This window comes from Saimiri boliviensis, chromosome 11, assembly GCF_048565385.1.
Source record: "Saimiri boliviensis isolate mSaiBol1 chromosome 11, mSaiBol1.pri, whole genome shotgun sequence".
Taxonomy (NCBI): Eukaryota; Metazoa; Chordata; class Mammalia; order Primates; family Cebidae; genus Saimiri; species Saimiri boliviensis.
The window spans coordinates 91851768-91869918 of record NC_133459.1 but is presented as its reverse complement, the minus strand read 5'-3'; the positions used below and the strand labels follow the sequence as shown (position 1 = coordinate 91869918).

The window sequence follows — 18151 nt, the reverse complement described above, 5'->3', positions numbered from 1 at the left end:
CAGCCACTCCAAAAACACACCAAATGGTAAAAGAGCATCAACACAATCAAGAATCTGCATCAACTAACCAACAAAACAGCCAGGTAGCATCAAAATGACAGCATCAAATTCACACATAATAATACTATCCCTAAATGTCAATGGACTAAATGCCCCAATCAAAAGACACAGACTGGCAAATTGGATAAAAAGCCAAAACCCATCAGTGTGCTGTATCCAGGAAACCCATCTTACATGCAAGGATACACAAAGGCTCAAAATAAAGGGATGGAGGAAGATCTACCAAGCAAATGGAGAGCAAAAAAAGGCAGGAGTTGCAATTCTCATCTCTGATAAAATAGACTTTAAAGCAACAAAGATCAAAAGAGACAAAGAAGGACATTACATAATGGTAAAAGGATCACTGCAACAAGAAGAGCTAACGATCCTAAATATATACGCACCCAATACAGGAGCACCCAGATACATAAGGCAAGTTCTTAATGACTTACAAAGAGACTTAGACTCCCACACAATAATAGTGGGAGACTTTAACACCCTATTGTCAATATTAGACAGATCAACCAGACAGAAAATCAACAAGGATATCCAGGACCTGAATACAGACCTGGAACAAGCAAACCTAATAGACATTTACAGAACTCTCCACCCCAAATCCACAGAATATACATTCTTCTCAGCACCACATCACACCTACTCTAAAATTGACCACATAATTGGCAATAAATCACTCCTCAGCAAATGCAAAAGAACAGAAATCATAACAAACAGTCTCTCAGACCACAGTGCAATCGAGTTAGAACTCAGAATGCAGAAACTAACTCAGAACTGCACAGCTTCATGGAAACTGAACAACTTGCTCTTGAATGTTGACTGGATAAACAATGAAATGAAGGCAGATATAAAGATGTTCTTCGAAACCAATGAGAACGAAGACACAACATACCAGAATCTCTGGGACACATTTAAAGCAGTCTCTAGAGGAAAATATATAGCAATGAGTGCCCACATGAGAAGAAAGGAGAGATCTAAAATTGACACCCTATCATCAAAATTGAAAGAGCTAGAGGAGCAAGATCAAAAAAACTCAAAACCTAGCAGAAGACAGGAAATAACTAAGATCAGAGCAGAACTGAAGGAAATAGAGACACAAAAAATTCTTCAAAAAATCAATAAATCCAGGAGCTGGTTTTTTGAAAAGATCAACAAAATAGACAGACCACTAGCCAGATTAATAAAAAAGAAAAGAGAGAATAACCAAATTGATGCAATAAAAAACGATAAAGGTGATATCACCACAGATTCCACAGAAATCCAAAACCATCATCAGAGATTATTACAAACAACTCTATGCACATAAACTTGTAAACCTGGAAGAAATGGATAAATTCCTGGACACCTGCATCCTCCCAAGCCTAAACCTGGAAGAAGCCGAAACCCTGAATAGACCAATAATATGGTCTGAAGTCGAGGCAGCAATAAAGAGCCTACCACCCAAAAAAAGCCCAGGTCCAGATGGGTTCACAGCTGAATTCTACCAGACATACAAGGAGGAGCTGATAGCATTCCTTCTGAAACTATTCCAGACAATCCAAAAAGAGGGAATCCTTCCCAAATCATTTTACGAGACAAACATCATCCTGATACCAAAACCCGGCAGAGACTCAACAAGAAAAGAAAATTTCAGGCCAATATCCATGATGAACATAGATGCAAAAATCTTCAATAAAATACTGGCAAACCGATTGCAACAGCATATCAAAAAGCTCATCCACCATGATCAAGTAGGATTCATCCCGGGGATGCAAGGCTGGTTCAACATACGCAAGTCCATAAACGTAATTCACCACATAAACAGAACCAAAGACAAAAACCACATGATTATCTCGACTGATGCAGAGAAGGCTTTTGACAAAATTCAACAACCCTTTATGCTAAAAACCCTCAATAAACTAGGTATTGACGGAATGTATCTCAAAACAATAAAAGCTATTTACGACAAACCAATAGCCAATGTCATACTGAATGGGCAAAAACTGGAAGCATTCCCTTTGAAATCCGGCACTAGACAAGGATGCCCTCTCTCACCACTCCTATTCAATATAGTACTGGAAGTTCTAGCCAGAGCAATCAGGCAAGAAAAAGAAATAAAGGGTATCCAAATTGGAAAGGAGGAAATCAAATTGTCTCTATTTGCAGATGACATGATTGTATATCTGGAAGACCCCATCATCTCAGCCCAAAATCTCCTGAAACTGATAAACAACTTCAGCAAAGTCTCAGGATACAAAATCAACGTGCAAAAATCACAAGCATTCCTATACACCAGTAATAGACTTCAAGAGAGCCAAATCAAGAACGAACTGCCATTCACAATTGCTACAAAGAGAATAAAGTACCTAGGAATACAACTAACAAGGAACGTAAAGGACCTCTTCAAGGAGAACTACAAGCCATTGCTCAACGAAATAAGAGAGGATACAAACAGATGGAGAAACATTCCATGTTCATGGTTAGGAAGAATCAACATCGTGAAAATGGCCATACTGCCCAAAGTAATTTACAGATTCAACGCTATTCCCATCAAGCTACCAATGACCTTCTTCACAGAACTGGAAAAAAACACCTTAAATTTCATATGGAACCAAAAGAGAGCCCGCATAGCCAAGTCAATTCTAAGCAAAAAGAACAAAGCAGGAGGCATCACACTACCGGACTTCAAACTATACTACAAGGCTACAGTAATCAAAACAGCATGGTACTGGTACCAAAACAGAGATATAGACCAATGGAACAGAACAGAGACCTCACAGGAAATACAACATACCCACAACCATCTGATCTTCGACAAACCTGACAAAAACAAGCAATGGGGAAAGGACTCCCTGTTTAATAAATGGTGTTGGGAAAACTGGCTAGCCATGTGCAGAAAGCAGAAACAGGACCCCTTCCTGACACCTTACACCAAAATTAACTCCAGATGGACTAAAGACTTAAACATCAGACCTAATACCATAAAAACCTTAGAAGAAAATCTAGGCAAAACCATTCAGGACATAGGTGTAGGCAAGGACTTCATGACCAAAACGCCAAAAGCAATGGCAACAAAAGCCAAAATAGACAAATGGGACCTAATCAAACTCCACAGCTTCTGCACGGCAAAAGAAACAGTCAGTAGAGTGAATCGGCAACCAACAGAATGGGAAAAAATTTTTGCAGTCTACCCATCTGACAAGGGGCTGATATCCAGAATTTACAAAGAACTAAAGCAGATCTACAAGAAAAAAACAAACAAGCCCATTCAAAAATGGGCGAAGGATATGAACAGATACTTTACAAAAGAAGACATACAGGAGGCCAACAAACATATGAAAAAATGCTCATCATCACTGGTCATCAGAGAAATGCAAATCAAAACCACATTGAGATACCATCTCACACCAGTTAGAATGGCGATCATTAAAAAATCGGGAAACAACAGATGCTGGAGAGGATGTGGAGAAATAGGAATACTTTTACACTGTTGGTAGGAATGTAAATTAATCCAACCATTGTGGAAGACAGTGTGGCGATTCCTCAAGGACCTAAAAATAGAAATCCCATTTGACCCAGCAATCCCATTACTGGGTATATGTCCAAAGGATTATAAATCATTCTACTACAAGGACACGTGCACACGAATGTTCATTGCAGTACTGTTTACAATAGCAAAGACCTGGAACCAACCCAAATGCCCAATGATGATAGACTGGATAGGGAAAATGTGGTACATATACACCATGGAATATTACGCAGCCATCAAAAACGATGAGTTCGCGTCCTTTGTAGGGACATGGATGAACCTGGAAACCATCATTCTCAGCAAACTGACACAAGAGCAGAAAATCAAACACCGTATATTCTCGCTCATAGGCGGGTGTTGAACAATGAGAACACATGGACACAGGGAGGGGAGCACTACACACTGGGGTCCGTTGGAGGGAAATGGGGGAGGGGTGGGGGGTGGGGAGGTGGGAAGAGATAGCATGGGGAGAAATGACAGATACAGGTGAGGGGACGGAAGGCAGCAAAGCACACTGCCATGTGTGTACCTATGCAACAATCTTGCATGTTCATCACATGTACCCCAAAACCTAAAATGCAATAAAAAAAAAAGAAAAAAAAAAAAAGGAATAAAGAGCATCAGTAATGGTTGAAAAAAAAAATATATATATATATATATATAAAGCAGCATTTTAAACATATTCCTGATCTGAAAAGCCCCCATTTTGCATACTTTCAAATGTTCCATATTTCCTTTTCAGAAGGTTCCATTTGAACTACCATCTTAAACCAAGTAATTCTATCTCATTTTATTTATAGGCAAACTGGACAGCACATTTTCCAAGGGTATATCTTAGGTCAGCTAAAGAGTGATGGGATCTAGAGGAGATTGCTTAACTTCTCTGAGCTTCCTATACTCTCTCTCACAAGAGGACTAAAATAAATACATGCAAACTACTTAATTGAGAACAGACCCTAATTCGCAGTAAGTGCTTAGTAAATGTTAGCTAGCATTATAGACTTTAACTTGCCAAAGATCCAATTGCTAATAGGAATCAGAACTCAAACTCAAGTCTATCCGGTATAAGTCCTCTTCATGGCTCTTCCATGGCCCTTAGTCCACTCACCAGTGCCAGGCTGAACCATACTAGGTCATGAGGCAAAAGAAAAAATCAGTAGTACTGATCTCCTTATTTAAAATTGTGATAATTTTCAACTTATTTTGCATTAATTCTTCTTTTCTGAACAGCTACATAAAAGTATTATTGATTTTGATTACTGAGTTTTTGGCACTTCCTTAAATTTCACAAATGAGGCCAGTGCCTTACTCATCTCACCATAGTCTCAGCCCTGCCATTCACTGGTGGTTCCTGTACAGAAGGCCATATTGTAGTAAGTTTATTTCATACTTGGCTTTACTCTGAACCTCTCTAAGAAGTCCAGGTTAACAAACTGGTAATTATTTTATGACTTCCCAAAGAAGTGTGAAATAATATGATAACAATATTGATTAACTACAACTACTACCACAGACTTGAGTTATCTGTTATATGTGGTATGCATAAATAGCATGCAATAAGTAACTCTTGAATTAATAAATCCTGAACACACTACATTTTAAGAAAGATTAATCTATGAAAGATATTTAATGAGCCAAAAAACAGCATTCTTAGTTTTATGTTAAAAAGATAAACAAACTATGGAAGAGTAGCCAAGCTTCTGCTATCATCTGCGCAAAAAACTATATACACAATGTTCAGCTAAGTAGGCACTCTATTTGAAGGAACGAGGCTGGCAGAACCAGTTTCAGCTGAGAAGAAAGAGAAAGTGATTCAACAGTTGATATTTTTCCCTGCGTATATCTTTGATCTGACAATGCCCCTGTACCACCCTGAATGCACTCACAAGAAGGTGAAGGAAAGGGGAAAATGCTGAGTCAGCCATGACTTCTGAAAATGCCTTTCTGGAGGAGAAGCACCACAACACAAACATTGCTAATGCATCCTCCATGAAAAGCTAGGTTCTAAGAGATTAGAAGTGTCTGTACTCCCTACTTACTATACAGACATTTACCAAGAAGACAAAGAAGGCAATGACTCTAGTTTTTCTTGGATGGATTCAGGAGACCTGGACCACCAACATGACTCCCTAATCCTGGCAAGGAAAATTGTTAGCTGTTGATGTTTAATGTTTATTACCGCTACCAGACAAGTTTTAGAGAAAATGTGACACAAAGTTGTATTTTATAACGTTTTATAATAATTCACCTTAAAATGTAGTTTTTAGGTCAGTACTTTGGTAAAAAGTAGATATCATCAAATGCAAGCACCTATCTACAGAAACCTGTACAACTCATGGTGACTTTCTGCTGTTTCACAAACACTATGTTAGATATTTACCAAGTGGTATATAGGAAATTCTGAAAGACCCTTTATAGTTCCAGTTTTCATCATGAAAAATAATTGCAGAGTAACTTATACCAGACTAGCCCTCTTGCTCTGGACAAAATATTAAAGACACTGGAGAGCCACCAAAAGCAGGCAAAAACTAGAAGGGATATAAGCCCTGGAAAAAACAAAGCAAACTATCTGAAACCCAAATTTACAGTTTTTTGGTTTGCTTCCCCTCTCCACCCTCCTGAAGGTACACCCTAGTCCATGCAGCAGAAGAGGAAGAGTGTGCAAGCAGAAAAGGGAAGTCCTGCTATACTGAGGAGTCAGAGGTATCTGGAGCTGTCACAGCAGCTAGAATGTGAGGAGGAAGAATTCTGGAAAACACAGAACCATAGAGTGGGTAGCTTCAATGTATGTATACAACTCTGCTCAAATCATTAAATAATCCCTGACTGTGCATGAGCAAGGTAAGATTCAGAAACCCAAGAGAAAGCAAGAGCTGGACAGCTGAAAAGACTGAGAAGATTTCTGGAGCTAGAAAGACAAGTCTTGCCTTAGAGGGGCTTGATAAACACCCCAGGGCTTGGCAGGCCCCTCACACTTTCCACTGAACCCCCAGAAGGGCCACATCTTGGAAATAAGAGCCGTATGCCACAACTAAGATTTGTATCATTGGACTAAGGGCAGAATAGAAGTAGGCCCACCCTAACGAGTCCTAAAACCTAGCATCCATACGATAAAGATGATCTGCCAATCTCGACAAAACTCAGCATTCTTTAGTGGGAAATAAACTTTAAAATCCATTACCCACAATGTCCAGTAAATAATGTAAAACTGCCATGTGAATGAAGTAAAGGGAAATCATACCCATGGTCCAAAGAAAGAGCAGTTGATAGAAACACATCCACAGACAACCCAGATGTTAAGAACTAGCAAAGATTTTAAATAACTATAATAAATTTGTCTTTAAAATGCAGATTTTGTCAATTATACAAATCATAGCCTCACCTACCCCCAGGATCCTAGGAAATTTGAGTTGTCCATCATCTTTAATCAAATTGGGATTCTGAATGGTTTATATTTGAAAGCCCAAAGCAAACAACTTGAAAGTGATTAATGACATCAAATTTAATTATTTACACCTCCCAATAGGACAAGGGAAAGAATAAGATGTCTTATTTCTCTGTAGTGAGAGGGCTTCATTGAGATTTGACAGTAGTTAACAGCAATAATTGAGTTTTATACAACATTACACAGGTTCCCCTCATCTGGCATCAAAATCTAATCACAGACTGATAGGGTACTTAGGCTCCTAACAGTGAGAAAAAACAGTTGAGCTGAGTAAAAACTAATCTTCTAAAGTACTTATCTTCATCTGTCAATGTGATCTTATCAAGGATTTTTATAATTTCTGTAAACAATCATTATATTTTAGCTGAATCAGTAGCATATGCTCTTTGTAAACAGATAGTCAGATTCCTTCTATTTTAAAACATTTTCTACCAGTTCCCATCACACCACTCACCACTCACCCCCACCCGGGCCCTGTAAAAGGAATTTAGTTTCAACTTTCTTTTCTTAATCCACTAAGCAATCTCATGAATAAAAAGATAATCACATGCCCTGCATGCCTGATAGAATGTTTTTATAAACCTTCTCAGTGTTTTAATATTTATTTACTGTTTTGTAAAAATAGTATTTACTGAATAAGCTAGATCATCTTCTCCAGGGAAAAAAGGTAACGGTGGTGAAAATATACTGAAAGCTCTGCTAAGTACACATTATTTTTGCATAAAATTTTGCATAGAATTCTATGGAGGTTGGCAAAGCACTGTAGAATGATTGACATGGCTGCCTTGATATTGTTCTTCCTTTGTCTGTGTCCACTTATGTTGACCCTGCCACTCCTAAAGATGCTAATATTACTTTTGCTGAGGTAGGGAGGGAATCACTCTTTATACACGTTTTGTTGTTCATCTTGGTCTCCCAAAAGGATGGCCTCACTAAATTTTATTTATTTATTTATTTATTGAGATGGAGTTTTGCTCCTGTGCCCAGGCTGGAGTGCAATGGCACTATCTTGGCTCACCGCAATCTCTGCCTCACGGGTTCAAGCAATGCTCCTGCCTCAGCCTCCTGAGCAGCTGGAACTACAAGCACACTCCATCACGCCCAGCTAATTTTTGTATTTTTAGTAGAGATGGGGTTTCACCATGTTAACCACGATGGTCTCGATCTCTTGACCTCATGATCCGCCCGCCTTGGCCTCCCAAAGTACTGAGATTACAGGTGTGAGCCACTGTGCCCAGCCCCCCAATTTTTTCTTACTCTTACTCAAAGAGTTTGTTTCCCTCACAACAGGAGAGATACCTGAGGGACATACCCAAAACTGTATCCATAGGAATTCCATCCTATCAGCAATAAACAAGTACCTGGGGACAGAATACAGGCAGCTCCATTTTCACAAACCACAGTTGCCTGCCCTCAAGCAGTGTTTCTTCCAGGAACTGAGGGCAACTTTGTCTCTCCAACCTTGGCCGCAGAGTATGAGACTAGCGACCCAACAGTCCAGCAAAGAACTATTGGCAGGGTGGGGAGTTGGGGAGACAGAGCATGGGGAGAAATGCCAGATATAGGTGATGGGGAGGAAGGCAGCAAATCACACTGCCATGTGTGTACCTGTGCAACAATCTTGCATGTTCTTCACATGTACCCCCAAACCTAAAATGCAATTTAAAAAAAAGAACTATTGGACTTCTTCCCAACACTGACCCTTAGGTGTCTTCTCTTGGTAAGTGCTCAGAGATTGGCCTCCCCTAGAAACCTTCTCTCCCCATGTCAAATCAAAAATATATGGGCCAACACTTAGAAGCTATTTGAAATTCTCCATATATAAGTCACCAAGTTGAATGATCTTCAAATAGAACTAACTTGCCTCTCTTTATGGTATTACCATCCTAAATGCTATGTGAAGTACATAAAATTTTTAAAAATTTTACTTCAAGTTCTGGGATACATGTGCAGAATGTGCAGGTTTGCTATATAGGTAGACATGTGCCATGGTGGTCTGCTGCACCGATCAACCCATCCTCTAGGTTTTAAGACCTCCATGCATTAGGTATTTGTCCTAATGCTCTCCCTCCCCTTCTCCCCAACCCCCGACAAGACTCAGTGTGTGATGTTCCCCTCCCCACGTCTATGTATTCTCACTGTTCAACTCCCACTTATGAGTGAGAAAGTGCAGAGTTTGGCTTTCTGTTCCTGTGTTAGTTTGCTGAGAATAATGTCTACCAGCTTCATCCAGGTCCCTTTAAAGGACATGAATTCATTCTTTTTTATGGCTGCATAGTATTCCATGGTATATATGTGCCACATTTTCCAGTTTTTTGTTTTGTTTTGTTTTGTTTTTTTTGAGACAGAGTTTCGCTCTTGTTACCGATCTCGGCTCACCGCAACCTCCGCCTCCTGGGCTCAGGCAATTCTCCTGCTTCAGCCTCCTGAGTAGCTGGGATTACAGGCACGCACCACCATGCCCAGCTAATTTTTTGTATTTTTAGTAGACACGGGGTTTCACCATGTTGACCAGATTGGTCTCCATCTCTCGACCTTGTGATCCACCCGCCTCGGCCTCCCAAAGTGCTGGGATTACAGGCTTGAGCCACCGCGCCCGGCCTTTTTTTTTTTTTTTTTTTTTTTTAATGAGATGGACTTTCATTACTGTTGCCCAGGTTGGAGTGCAGAGGCACAATCTCAGCTCACTGCAACCTCTGCCTCCTGGGTTCAGGCAATTCTCCTGCCTCTGCCTCCTGAGTAGCTGGGATTACAAGCTCTTGCCATCACATCTAGATAATTTTTATATTTTTAGTAGAGACAGGGTTTCACCATGTCGGCCAGGCTTGTCTTGAATTCCTGACCTCAGGTGATCCACCCACCTCAGCCTCCCAAAGTGCTGGGATTATAGGTGTGAGCCACCATGCCTCACCCCACATTTTCTTTATCCAGTCTATCATAGTTGGGCATTTGGGTTAGCTCCAAGTCTTTGCTACCGTAAATAGTACTGTAATAAATATACATGTGTATGTGTTCTCATAGTAGAATGATTTATAATCCTTTGGGTATATGCCCAGTAATGGGATTGCTAGGCCAAATGAGTATTTCTGGTTCTAGATCCTTGAAGAATCGCCACACTGTAATTTTAAAGGAGAAAACCAGAGTCTTCTTATTTAACGTAAATAGACAAGAAGTAAGTGTGTGATGATATCTACTTAGCACCTTTTTGTTTAAAAACCGATTGTCGAACAACAGCTATACCAGGCACTGTACTAGGCATTAACTATGCAAAAAATGCGTAAGACTAAGACCTCACATTCTAGTAGAAGAAACACATCAACAAATGGCCATAATGCAGTGGGTTAACTAATCCAAGAGTTGAATAACAGAATAAAGCAAGCAACTAAGGGACCAGATGCCACAAAGAGACTAAACAAGATTTCAGTGGCCAACTCTTAGGTATTAAGTTCCCTCCCTTATTATCTCCAGTTGTATCTCCATTCTTAGAGGAGAATGCACCACGTTTTTTTTTCCCCAGCTAGAAAAACTAAATGAGCAGCCCATAATCAGCTACAGAAAAACTTTATTTCCAATGTTGTCTTTATTCCAATCCAAACAACCTATTGTTAAGCTTTACTGTCATCACAGCTTAAAATATTTTCACTTTAGTGAAGAAAATTGTTTCTGACTTGAAAAAAAAATCTTCTTTATAACGTTAAAAAATTTAAATCCTGGTGTCAGGATGGATCTCAGTGGGAAAAAGTCATAATTATATTTCTGGTAAAAAATAAAATGTGTTGGATAAACTCACTTAAAATGCTTATTAAGCAAGTACCTCTACCAAAGCAAAGAAAAACTACACCTCATAAAAGTGAAGGAAAAGAAGATAAATTTCATACTACCAGATCTTATTTTTCCAACATCTTCCCTGAAATAAATAGAATGGATACACATATTCCTCTCAAAAATTTTCAAATGATGTAGGAGAAAAAAAATTGTTTGGAGGAAACCTAGAAAAGCTATTATGAAATTATCTCACAGCCTTCCTCAAACAAACAATATGTCTTGGCTAGAGTAGATGGTAGAGAAAAAGGGGGAAAAAATGCTCTTGAACCAAGAATTAGCCTACATTTTCTTCATCCTTACTCTTTTATCCCCATATAATAATATACACTCACACCCCGTTTCCCGCCCCATCTATACATATGTGTACATCTTCCTCTCTCACTCTCAGAATCATATTTTTACACTAGAAAAATATGAATATAATATTCACATATACTGCGCAGAATGTTAAAGCTGGTATCTATTTGGTTTTACGTAAAAACAAGATCATAGCTAACATGGTAAGGGAAGACTCTAAGTATGCCTTAAACTGAAAAACACAGGGGAATCTGATAGATAAACTGACTGATTGATGGACTGATCTTTTTTTTTGAGATGCAGTCTCGCTCTGTTGCCCAGGCTGGAGTGCAATGGCATGGTCTCAGCTCACTGCAACCTCTGCCTCCTGGGTTCAAGTGGTTCTCCTGTCTCAGCCTCCTGAGTAGCTGGAACTACAGGTAGGCATCACCACATCCAGCTAATTTTTGTATTTTTAGTAGAGTTGGAGTTTCACTATGTTGGCCAGGTTGGTCTTGAACTCCTGACCTTGTGATCCACCTGCCTCGGCCTCCCAAAGTGCTGAGATTACAGGCATGAACTATTGATCCAGCCTACCCGGTATATATTAGGCAGCCACTCACTGAAAAGTATTTTTCATAATGAGAAAGATAACAGTAAGACAGTAAGAAGTTCTTATTGACCAATTATCGGCCATCCACATCCTTCCATCCTCATCCCCAACCAAAATCTGTACCAGGAAAGCTCACGAACCAGTAACATTCCACAGAAGCATTAAAAATAGAGGAGCAGAATCTTGTCCAGTTGTTCTATCTTAAAAAGAAAACATATGAAGAGAAAAACTTACTTGCAGTATCCTGTACCATTGTGGTAGGTAACACATATTCCTTCATTTACACAGGGTTCATAGCCATCTCGACACTGCAATGCTAAAAATAAAAACAAATGCACATTAGAAATAAGTCACTAATCATAACCCTCAGACACCAAAGAAATGTAATCCAATCCAGATCAACATTCTTTCCCACCTAATCTGGGTTTCTTTTTAAAGTTTTAATCGGTTCTTTATTTTTTTGGCTTCTAGCACAGAAGCCCATCCCAAAAGTATCTTCCAAAAAGAACCACCTTTGTGGTCCTGAATGATGCTCTCAGTTCCCTGTGTTTCAGTATCTCCATCTCCCAATTAAAAATTAAAGCTCTACCATCTATGACATGACAGATCATCTTGGGATTTAGATACTTCTGATGAGTATTATAAGGATTCATTAATGAATGTTTAGGAAAATGCTAGGTAAATAATAGATCACCATGATACTGAATAACTACTTAGCTTTCAGGGGAAGTTTTAAAACAGACCACTTCTGCAGTAGCTTTGAAGGTTTAAAAAAAAAAAAAAAAAAAAAAAGACCACTTGGAGAAGTAATCAGAAACAGCAATAACAGTCATTCAACAAACTGAAGTTGAGAGCCTAGTATTTCCAGGCACTAAATTAGGATCCAGTAAAAAGAAGTAATGTAAGACATAGATAAGCAAATAAAACATGATCTCTACTTTAAGGGACCTATAAAAAGATGGAGAGTCAATCATGAATAGAGATTGTAGAGAGGGTATCAAAATAAATAAAAGGAGAAGGTAATTTTATACATACAGATAAAACAAAAATTCTCAAACTTGTGATTTCCCCATTCCCTTTAAGAGACAATGAAAAGATACTTTACCATCTGAGTCCCTCCCCAAAACAGACTTTTCAGAAAAAAAGAACAAAACAGCAATAGTAGAAATTTTCACTGATTTCAGTCAGGAATGGAAGAAGTCTACCCAAAATCCACCAATCATTTCCTGGATAATTGTAATATCTTGATTGCTTAGCTCTTGGAGTTGAAATTTTCATCACCAAGATACATACTGAGAATCCTAACAACTGGAAAGGTAAGACAGAAAGAAACCTAGTCAAACAATAGATATCAAAATTGAAGCTCATGAACTCTTTCTTGAAGGTTATTAAGACGTCCACCTCTTATGACAGTTCATGTATAAATACCTGAAAGCAAAACTGAGACGTTCCCACCTCCAAGCTTCCTCTAGCGACACCACTCTATGCATAAATTGTGCAAAATCAGAGACTCTAGGCCTGCCCATCCCTGGCATCAAAACCAGCAGCCCAGGTGTAAGCTGGATGTCAGAACTCCTCCACCAACAATTACTGCATAAAAGCCCTTTATTTGCCCAGTACTGTATCCATTAGTGGAATCATTTGAGAATATGTTTATAGAAAATGCATCTTATCCTTAAAATAATATTTTTAAATAGTAATGGTAATAATAATAGGAACTAACACAGAACTTACTAAATACTAGGCACTGTTCTATGTACTTTACATAAATTAGCTAACTAATTCAATCTTCATAAGTAAATTTCATTATAACCATTCTCAGGTGAGAAAACAGGGAGGATAAGTGGCCTGCCTTCTGTCATACCAGTGAGTTAGAAAGCCAGAATTTGAATCCACAGACTCAGCTCTTAACCATCAAGATATACTGCTTCCCACTACCTGAAATTTCTCAGGATTGGCAGGGTCGATATTATTATACCCATTTACCAGTAGTGAAGGCCAGGGAGAATAAGAGGTCTCTTTACGGGACATTGCACCACTAGCTGGTGGCAGTGCTGGGCCTAGGACCCAGGTCTCTACTAAGTCCAACCCATCTCTTTGACAGCTGCTGGGATCACACAGAGTCACCAGGCTGCAGGCCCAAGCAGGCAAATTCAGGAAGAGGGTCATCTTGTTGTCCATATCCCACTTCCCTGTAAGGCTGAAATGCTCCCTCTTCCCACACTGATAAGCCCAATGCAACAACTATAATTAAAACATTTAATGTCAGGTTATTTCCTCCATACCAAAGTTCTCAAACTGTTTTTTTTCATTCTCTTTAGACACTTTTATTAGCTTCAGTGAGAACTTCTGGGCTTTTTTCTATTTACTTTTTTTCTTTAAATAAAATAATAAATAAATAAAACCCTCACAGTAAGAAGGGAATGTCCTGTAGGCATGAAAAAAGCTGTAGCTCTGTCCCCCTGCAGGAATCCTGATGCAGTGGAGGGACTCAGGAGACCTGAAATCCTGTCTGTACACCTAACTGCAGGTAAAGCACAACCTCATGGGTGCTCAATTTCCCTACCTGTAAACCAAGCTGAGAGTGAACTAAACGTCCCTGAAGGTCCCCTGTGATCCACCAGTGACAGCTCCCTCCTTAAAAGTTAATGAATGGCATGCCCAGTACCTGAAGAAACCTATCCAGGAGTGAATAAGGACCCAGCCACCCATGACGCAGAAAGCCATGGGTGCAAAAAATCACGGCCTGTTCCTATCAAGTGTCCTGGCAAATCATTATAGTGACAGGTTCAGAGAAATACAAACAACCCAAAGTCAATATGTAGCAATCAATCTAGCAAATAACTTTACAGCCTAGCCTTAGTGAACCAATCACACTCAGTGACTGAAAAGAAGGTGGGCTTACCAGGCTAATAATTAATGCCATCTGGCTGATTTGTGGGATCATGCTACCTTGAACCTTTAACATTTACTGAGCCACGGTTCTCAAACCTTAGTAAGCATTGGAATCACTTGGAAGACTTTTTAAAAAAGAGTGTTGGACTCAACCCCCACAATTTCTGATTAAGCCCATAGGGGGCCTGGGAAATCTGCTTTCCTAACAAATTCCCAGGTGATGTCATACCACAGGTATCATGAACCACACATTAACAACTATATGAAGGCTTGAGTGTCCACTTTAAAAAATACTCAAAAGCTATATAATATTGAAGTCTTAGATGATAATATACTGCCTGAATAAACAGGATGTGGAGAAATGGAACCCCTCTACTCTGTTAGTGGGAATGTAAATTACTACAACATTGTGGAAAACAGTGCAGAGGTTCCTCAAAAAACTAAAAATAGAATTACCACATGATCCAGTAATTCCACTGCTGAGTATTTACCCCAAAGATTTTAAATCAGTTTATTGAAAAGATATCTGTACCCCCATGCCAAGTTATGGAAGTGTCCATCAACAGATGAAAAGATAAATAAAAGGTGGTAGATATACACAATGGAATACTATTAAGGCTTTAGAAAGAAATTTGGTCATTTGAGACAACATGGACAGAACTGGAGAACATTAAGCTAAGTGAAATAAGGCACAAAAAGACAAATATAGCATGTTCTCACTTACACATAGAATTGAAAACCATCAAAATCATAGAAGCAGAGAGGAGAATGGTGGTTACAGAAGTTACAGGCCCAGGGGAGTGGGGAAATGACAGTCAATGGATAAAAAGTTACAGTTAAACAAGAAAAATATGTTTTTTTGTATGTTTGAGATCTATTGCATAGTGTGGTGAATATAGCTAATAATAGAGAATTGTACATTTCAAAATTGCTAAGAGTAAATTTCAAAAAATGTCAAATATTTGAGATGAAAGGATACATTAACTAGCTTTTAGTTGTTCTATATTGTATTCATAAATTATTACATCGCTTTGTACTCCATAAATGTATACAACTATATATTGACAATTATAATTCTTAAAAAAGAAAAATAAAGTAATCTTGAGCTCGTGGCTTTACTTATGAACAATTTATAAATGAATATTATACTTACTTTCCATACAAAGAGAAATTAAAACTTTGATAACCTGAAACCATAAAAGACTGGGAAAGACCTCATTTCAAAATTCAACTTACTTTTTTCCAATGTAAAACATTTAAATTTAACAATAATGGAAGGCAGCCTCATGTTTATAAAGTAAAAAAAGAAACATTAAATCATACCATAGACAATTGACGCTTAAACTGATGCTTTCTTTAACAGATTCCAAGAAACTAGTCACTCACAAAGAGTGACTTTTTCCCCAAATTTTCATGTTAAGCCATAAACAGGAGGCACTCAATAAATACTTGCAGGCTGAAACAAATCTTATTTACTGTGTGTGTGTCTGATGTTTGTGCATGCCTTCCTCTATTCCACCAAAAAAAAAAAAAAAGGCAAAAAGTAGTAGATTTCAGTTTCATCATCCCATCACTTGGCAATTGGCAATATAACATAAAAATATAGAAGCCAATTTCCAATTTTCATACATTATCAGTACAGTGCATTTGGGAACTAGCTATCTATATTCGGAACATATTTAGAAAGCATCTACTACGGGCAGGCACCGGCCCTGATGTCAGGGATACTGTAGTATACAGAATAAACTCCCTGTCCTCAGGAACTTTATTTATATAAGAAAAAGGCGGTTAAAAAAATCATAAATAAATAAAATCGTTTTGGACAGTAATAAGTGATAAGTTCTATCAGAAACAAAACCCAGTAATGGGATACAGAGCAATCATGAAGGCTGGGGGTGTAGGTGTGTACCCCCAGATAGTGTCTGGGAAAGGCCTCCCTGAGGAGGTATGCTTTGAGCTAAGATGTAAATGAACAAGTGTCATGAAGATATAAGGGAAGAGCACTCCAGGCAGAGGAAACAAGTATAAAGGCCTTGAAGTGGGAATGAGACTCGTATTCCAGGTTCATATGGCTAGAGGTTATTCAGCAAAGAGAGGCCAGGGAGGCAGGCTGGGGTTAGATCACAAAAGGCCATGTAAGGATCCCAGCCCTACGTGGGAGAATAAACTACTCAGCTGTTTTAAATAACAAAAATGGCATAGAGGCCGGGTGCGGTGGCTCAAGCCTGTAATCCCAGCACTTTGGGAGGCCGAGGCGGGTGGATCACGAGGTCAAGAGATCGAGACCATCCTGGTCAACACAGTGAAACCCTGTCTCTACTAAAAATACAAAAAATTAGCTGGGCATGGTGGCACTTGCCTATAATCCCAGCTACTCAGGAGGCTGAGGCAGGAGAATTCCCTGAACCCAGGAGGCAGAGGTTGCGGTGAGCCAAGATCGCGCCATTGCACTCCAGCCTGGGTAAGAGTGAAACTCTGTCTCAAAAAAAAAAAAAAAAAAAAAGAAAGAAAAATGGCATAGATTTATGTTTGAAAAAAGTCAAGATTATGAAATGTTCCAGTGAGTAAAAAGGTTTTTCTTGTCTTTCTTATATAAGTTTATTCAAGTCATCCATTTTTAGACTAGACTAAAGATATCCATTTTCCCAGCTCCTCATAATGGCAATGATTTTATTCTAGTAGCATCTAACCCTCCAGAAGCACTACTTGTAACATGTTGCCCCACTACTTTTTAACCTACAGTGGCTGTCAGCTCTTTCTTAGCTCTCAGAACTTACCCTCAGTTTGGTTCTTCTAAGAACTAGCTGGGAGGTCTATGCAGTACCTTCACACAGTACCAAGTCTGGCACTTTTTCTTCCAAGGATAAGCCATTTCTTGCTTCATCCAGTCTAGGCCCCAAGCTGGCCTTCCAGATCAGAGCTTACCTTACCTGCCCAGTATCACTCCCCACCACTTCCACTGCACTCTCCACCTAGTTTATGCCCTCTTTCCTCAACAGATCGTCATTTAACTCGGTTCCATTCCTCCATGCAGGTCTGTGCTTCCTCTGATTGCTGCCTTCCTCATTACTATATAAATTATACCCATTCCTCCAAGGCTCAGTTCATCTCTTGCCTCACCCAGAAAGCTTCCCCTGGAGGGTTCTGGTGCTCACAGGGCCACCACCCCCTATTCTTGTAACACTCACGACTCTCAATTCAGCACTACATGGTCTTCTAGTTCTCTGCTTTTTCACTTTTAAGTGTCTGGAAAATAGAAAACATTTCTTCTTTTCTGAATATTTGAAGCATTGCAGTTTAGCAGTTGAAAGCACAGATGCAGAAATCAGATGAATCTGGGTTTGAATTCTAGTTCCACCACTGAATATCTCTGTATCTTCTTTGTGCTTCAGTTTCTTCACCTATAAAATTCTGTCTCACAGTCCTGGTGAGAATTAACTAAATTAATACATTTAAGCAGCCTCAAACATTGTCTGATACATGGTAAAATCTCAAGAAAGGCTAACTACATAGTAGGTGGTTAAATTCCTGGTAA

The 18151-nt window shown here is 39.0% G+C and overlaps 1 protein-coding gene across 1 annotated transcript in view; it reads right to left on the bottom strand.

The window, feature by feature from the left end:
• Window positions 1-18151, bottom strand: part of NOTCH2 (notch receptor 2) — a 176672-nt gene that overhangs the window by 123830 nt on the left and 34691 nt on the right. The window contains 1 exon segment of the mRNA XM_003944788.4: window positions 11956-12037. Coding sequence (XP_003944837.2) covers window positions 11956-12037 — 82 coding nt within the window.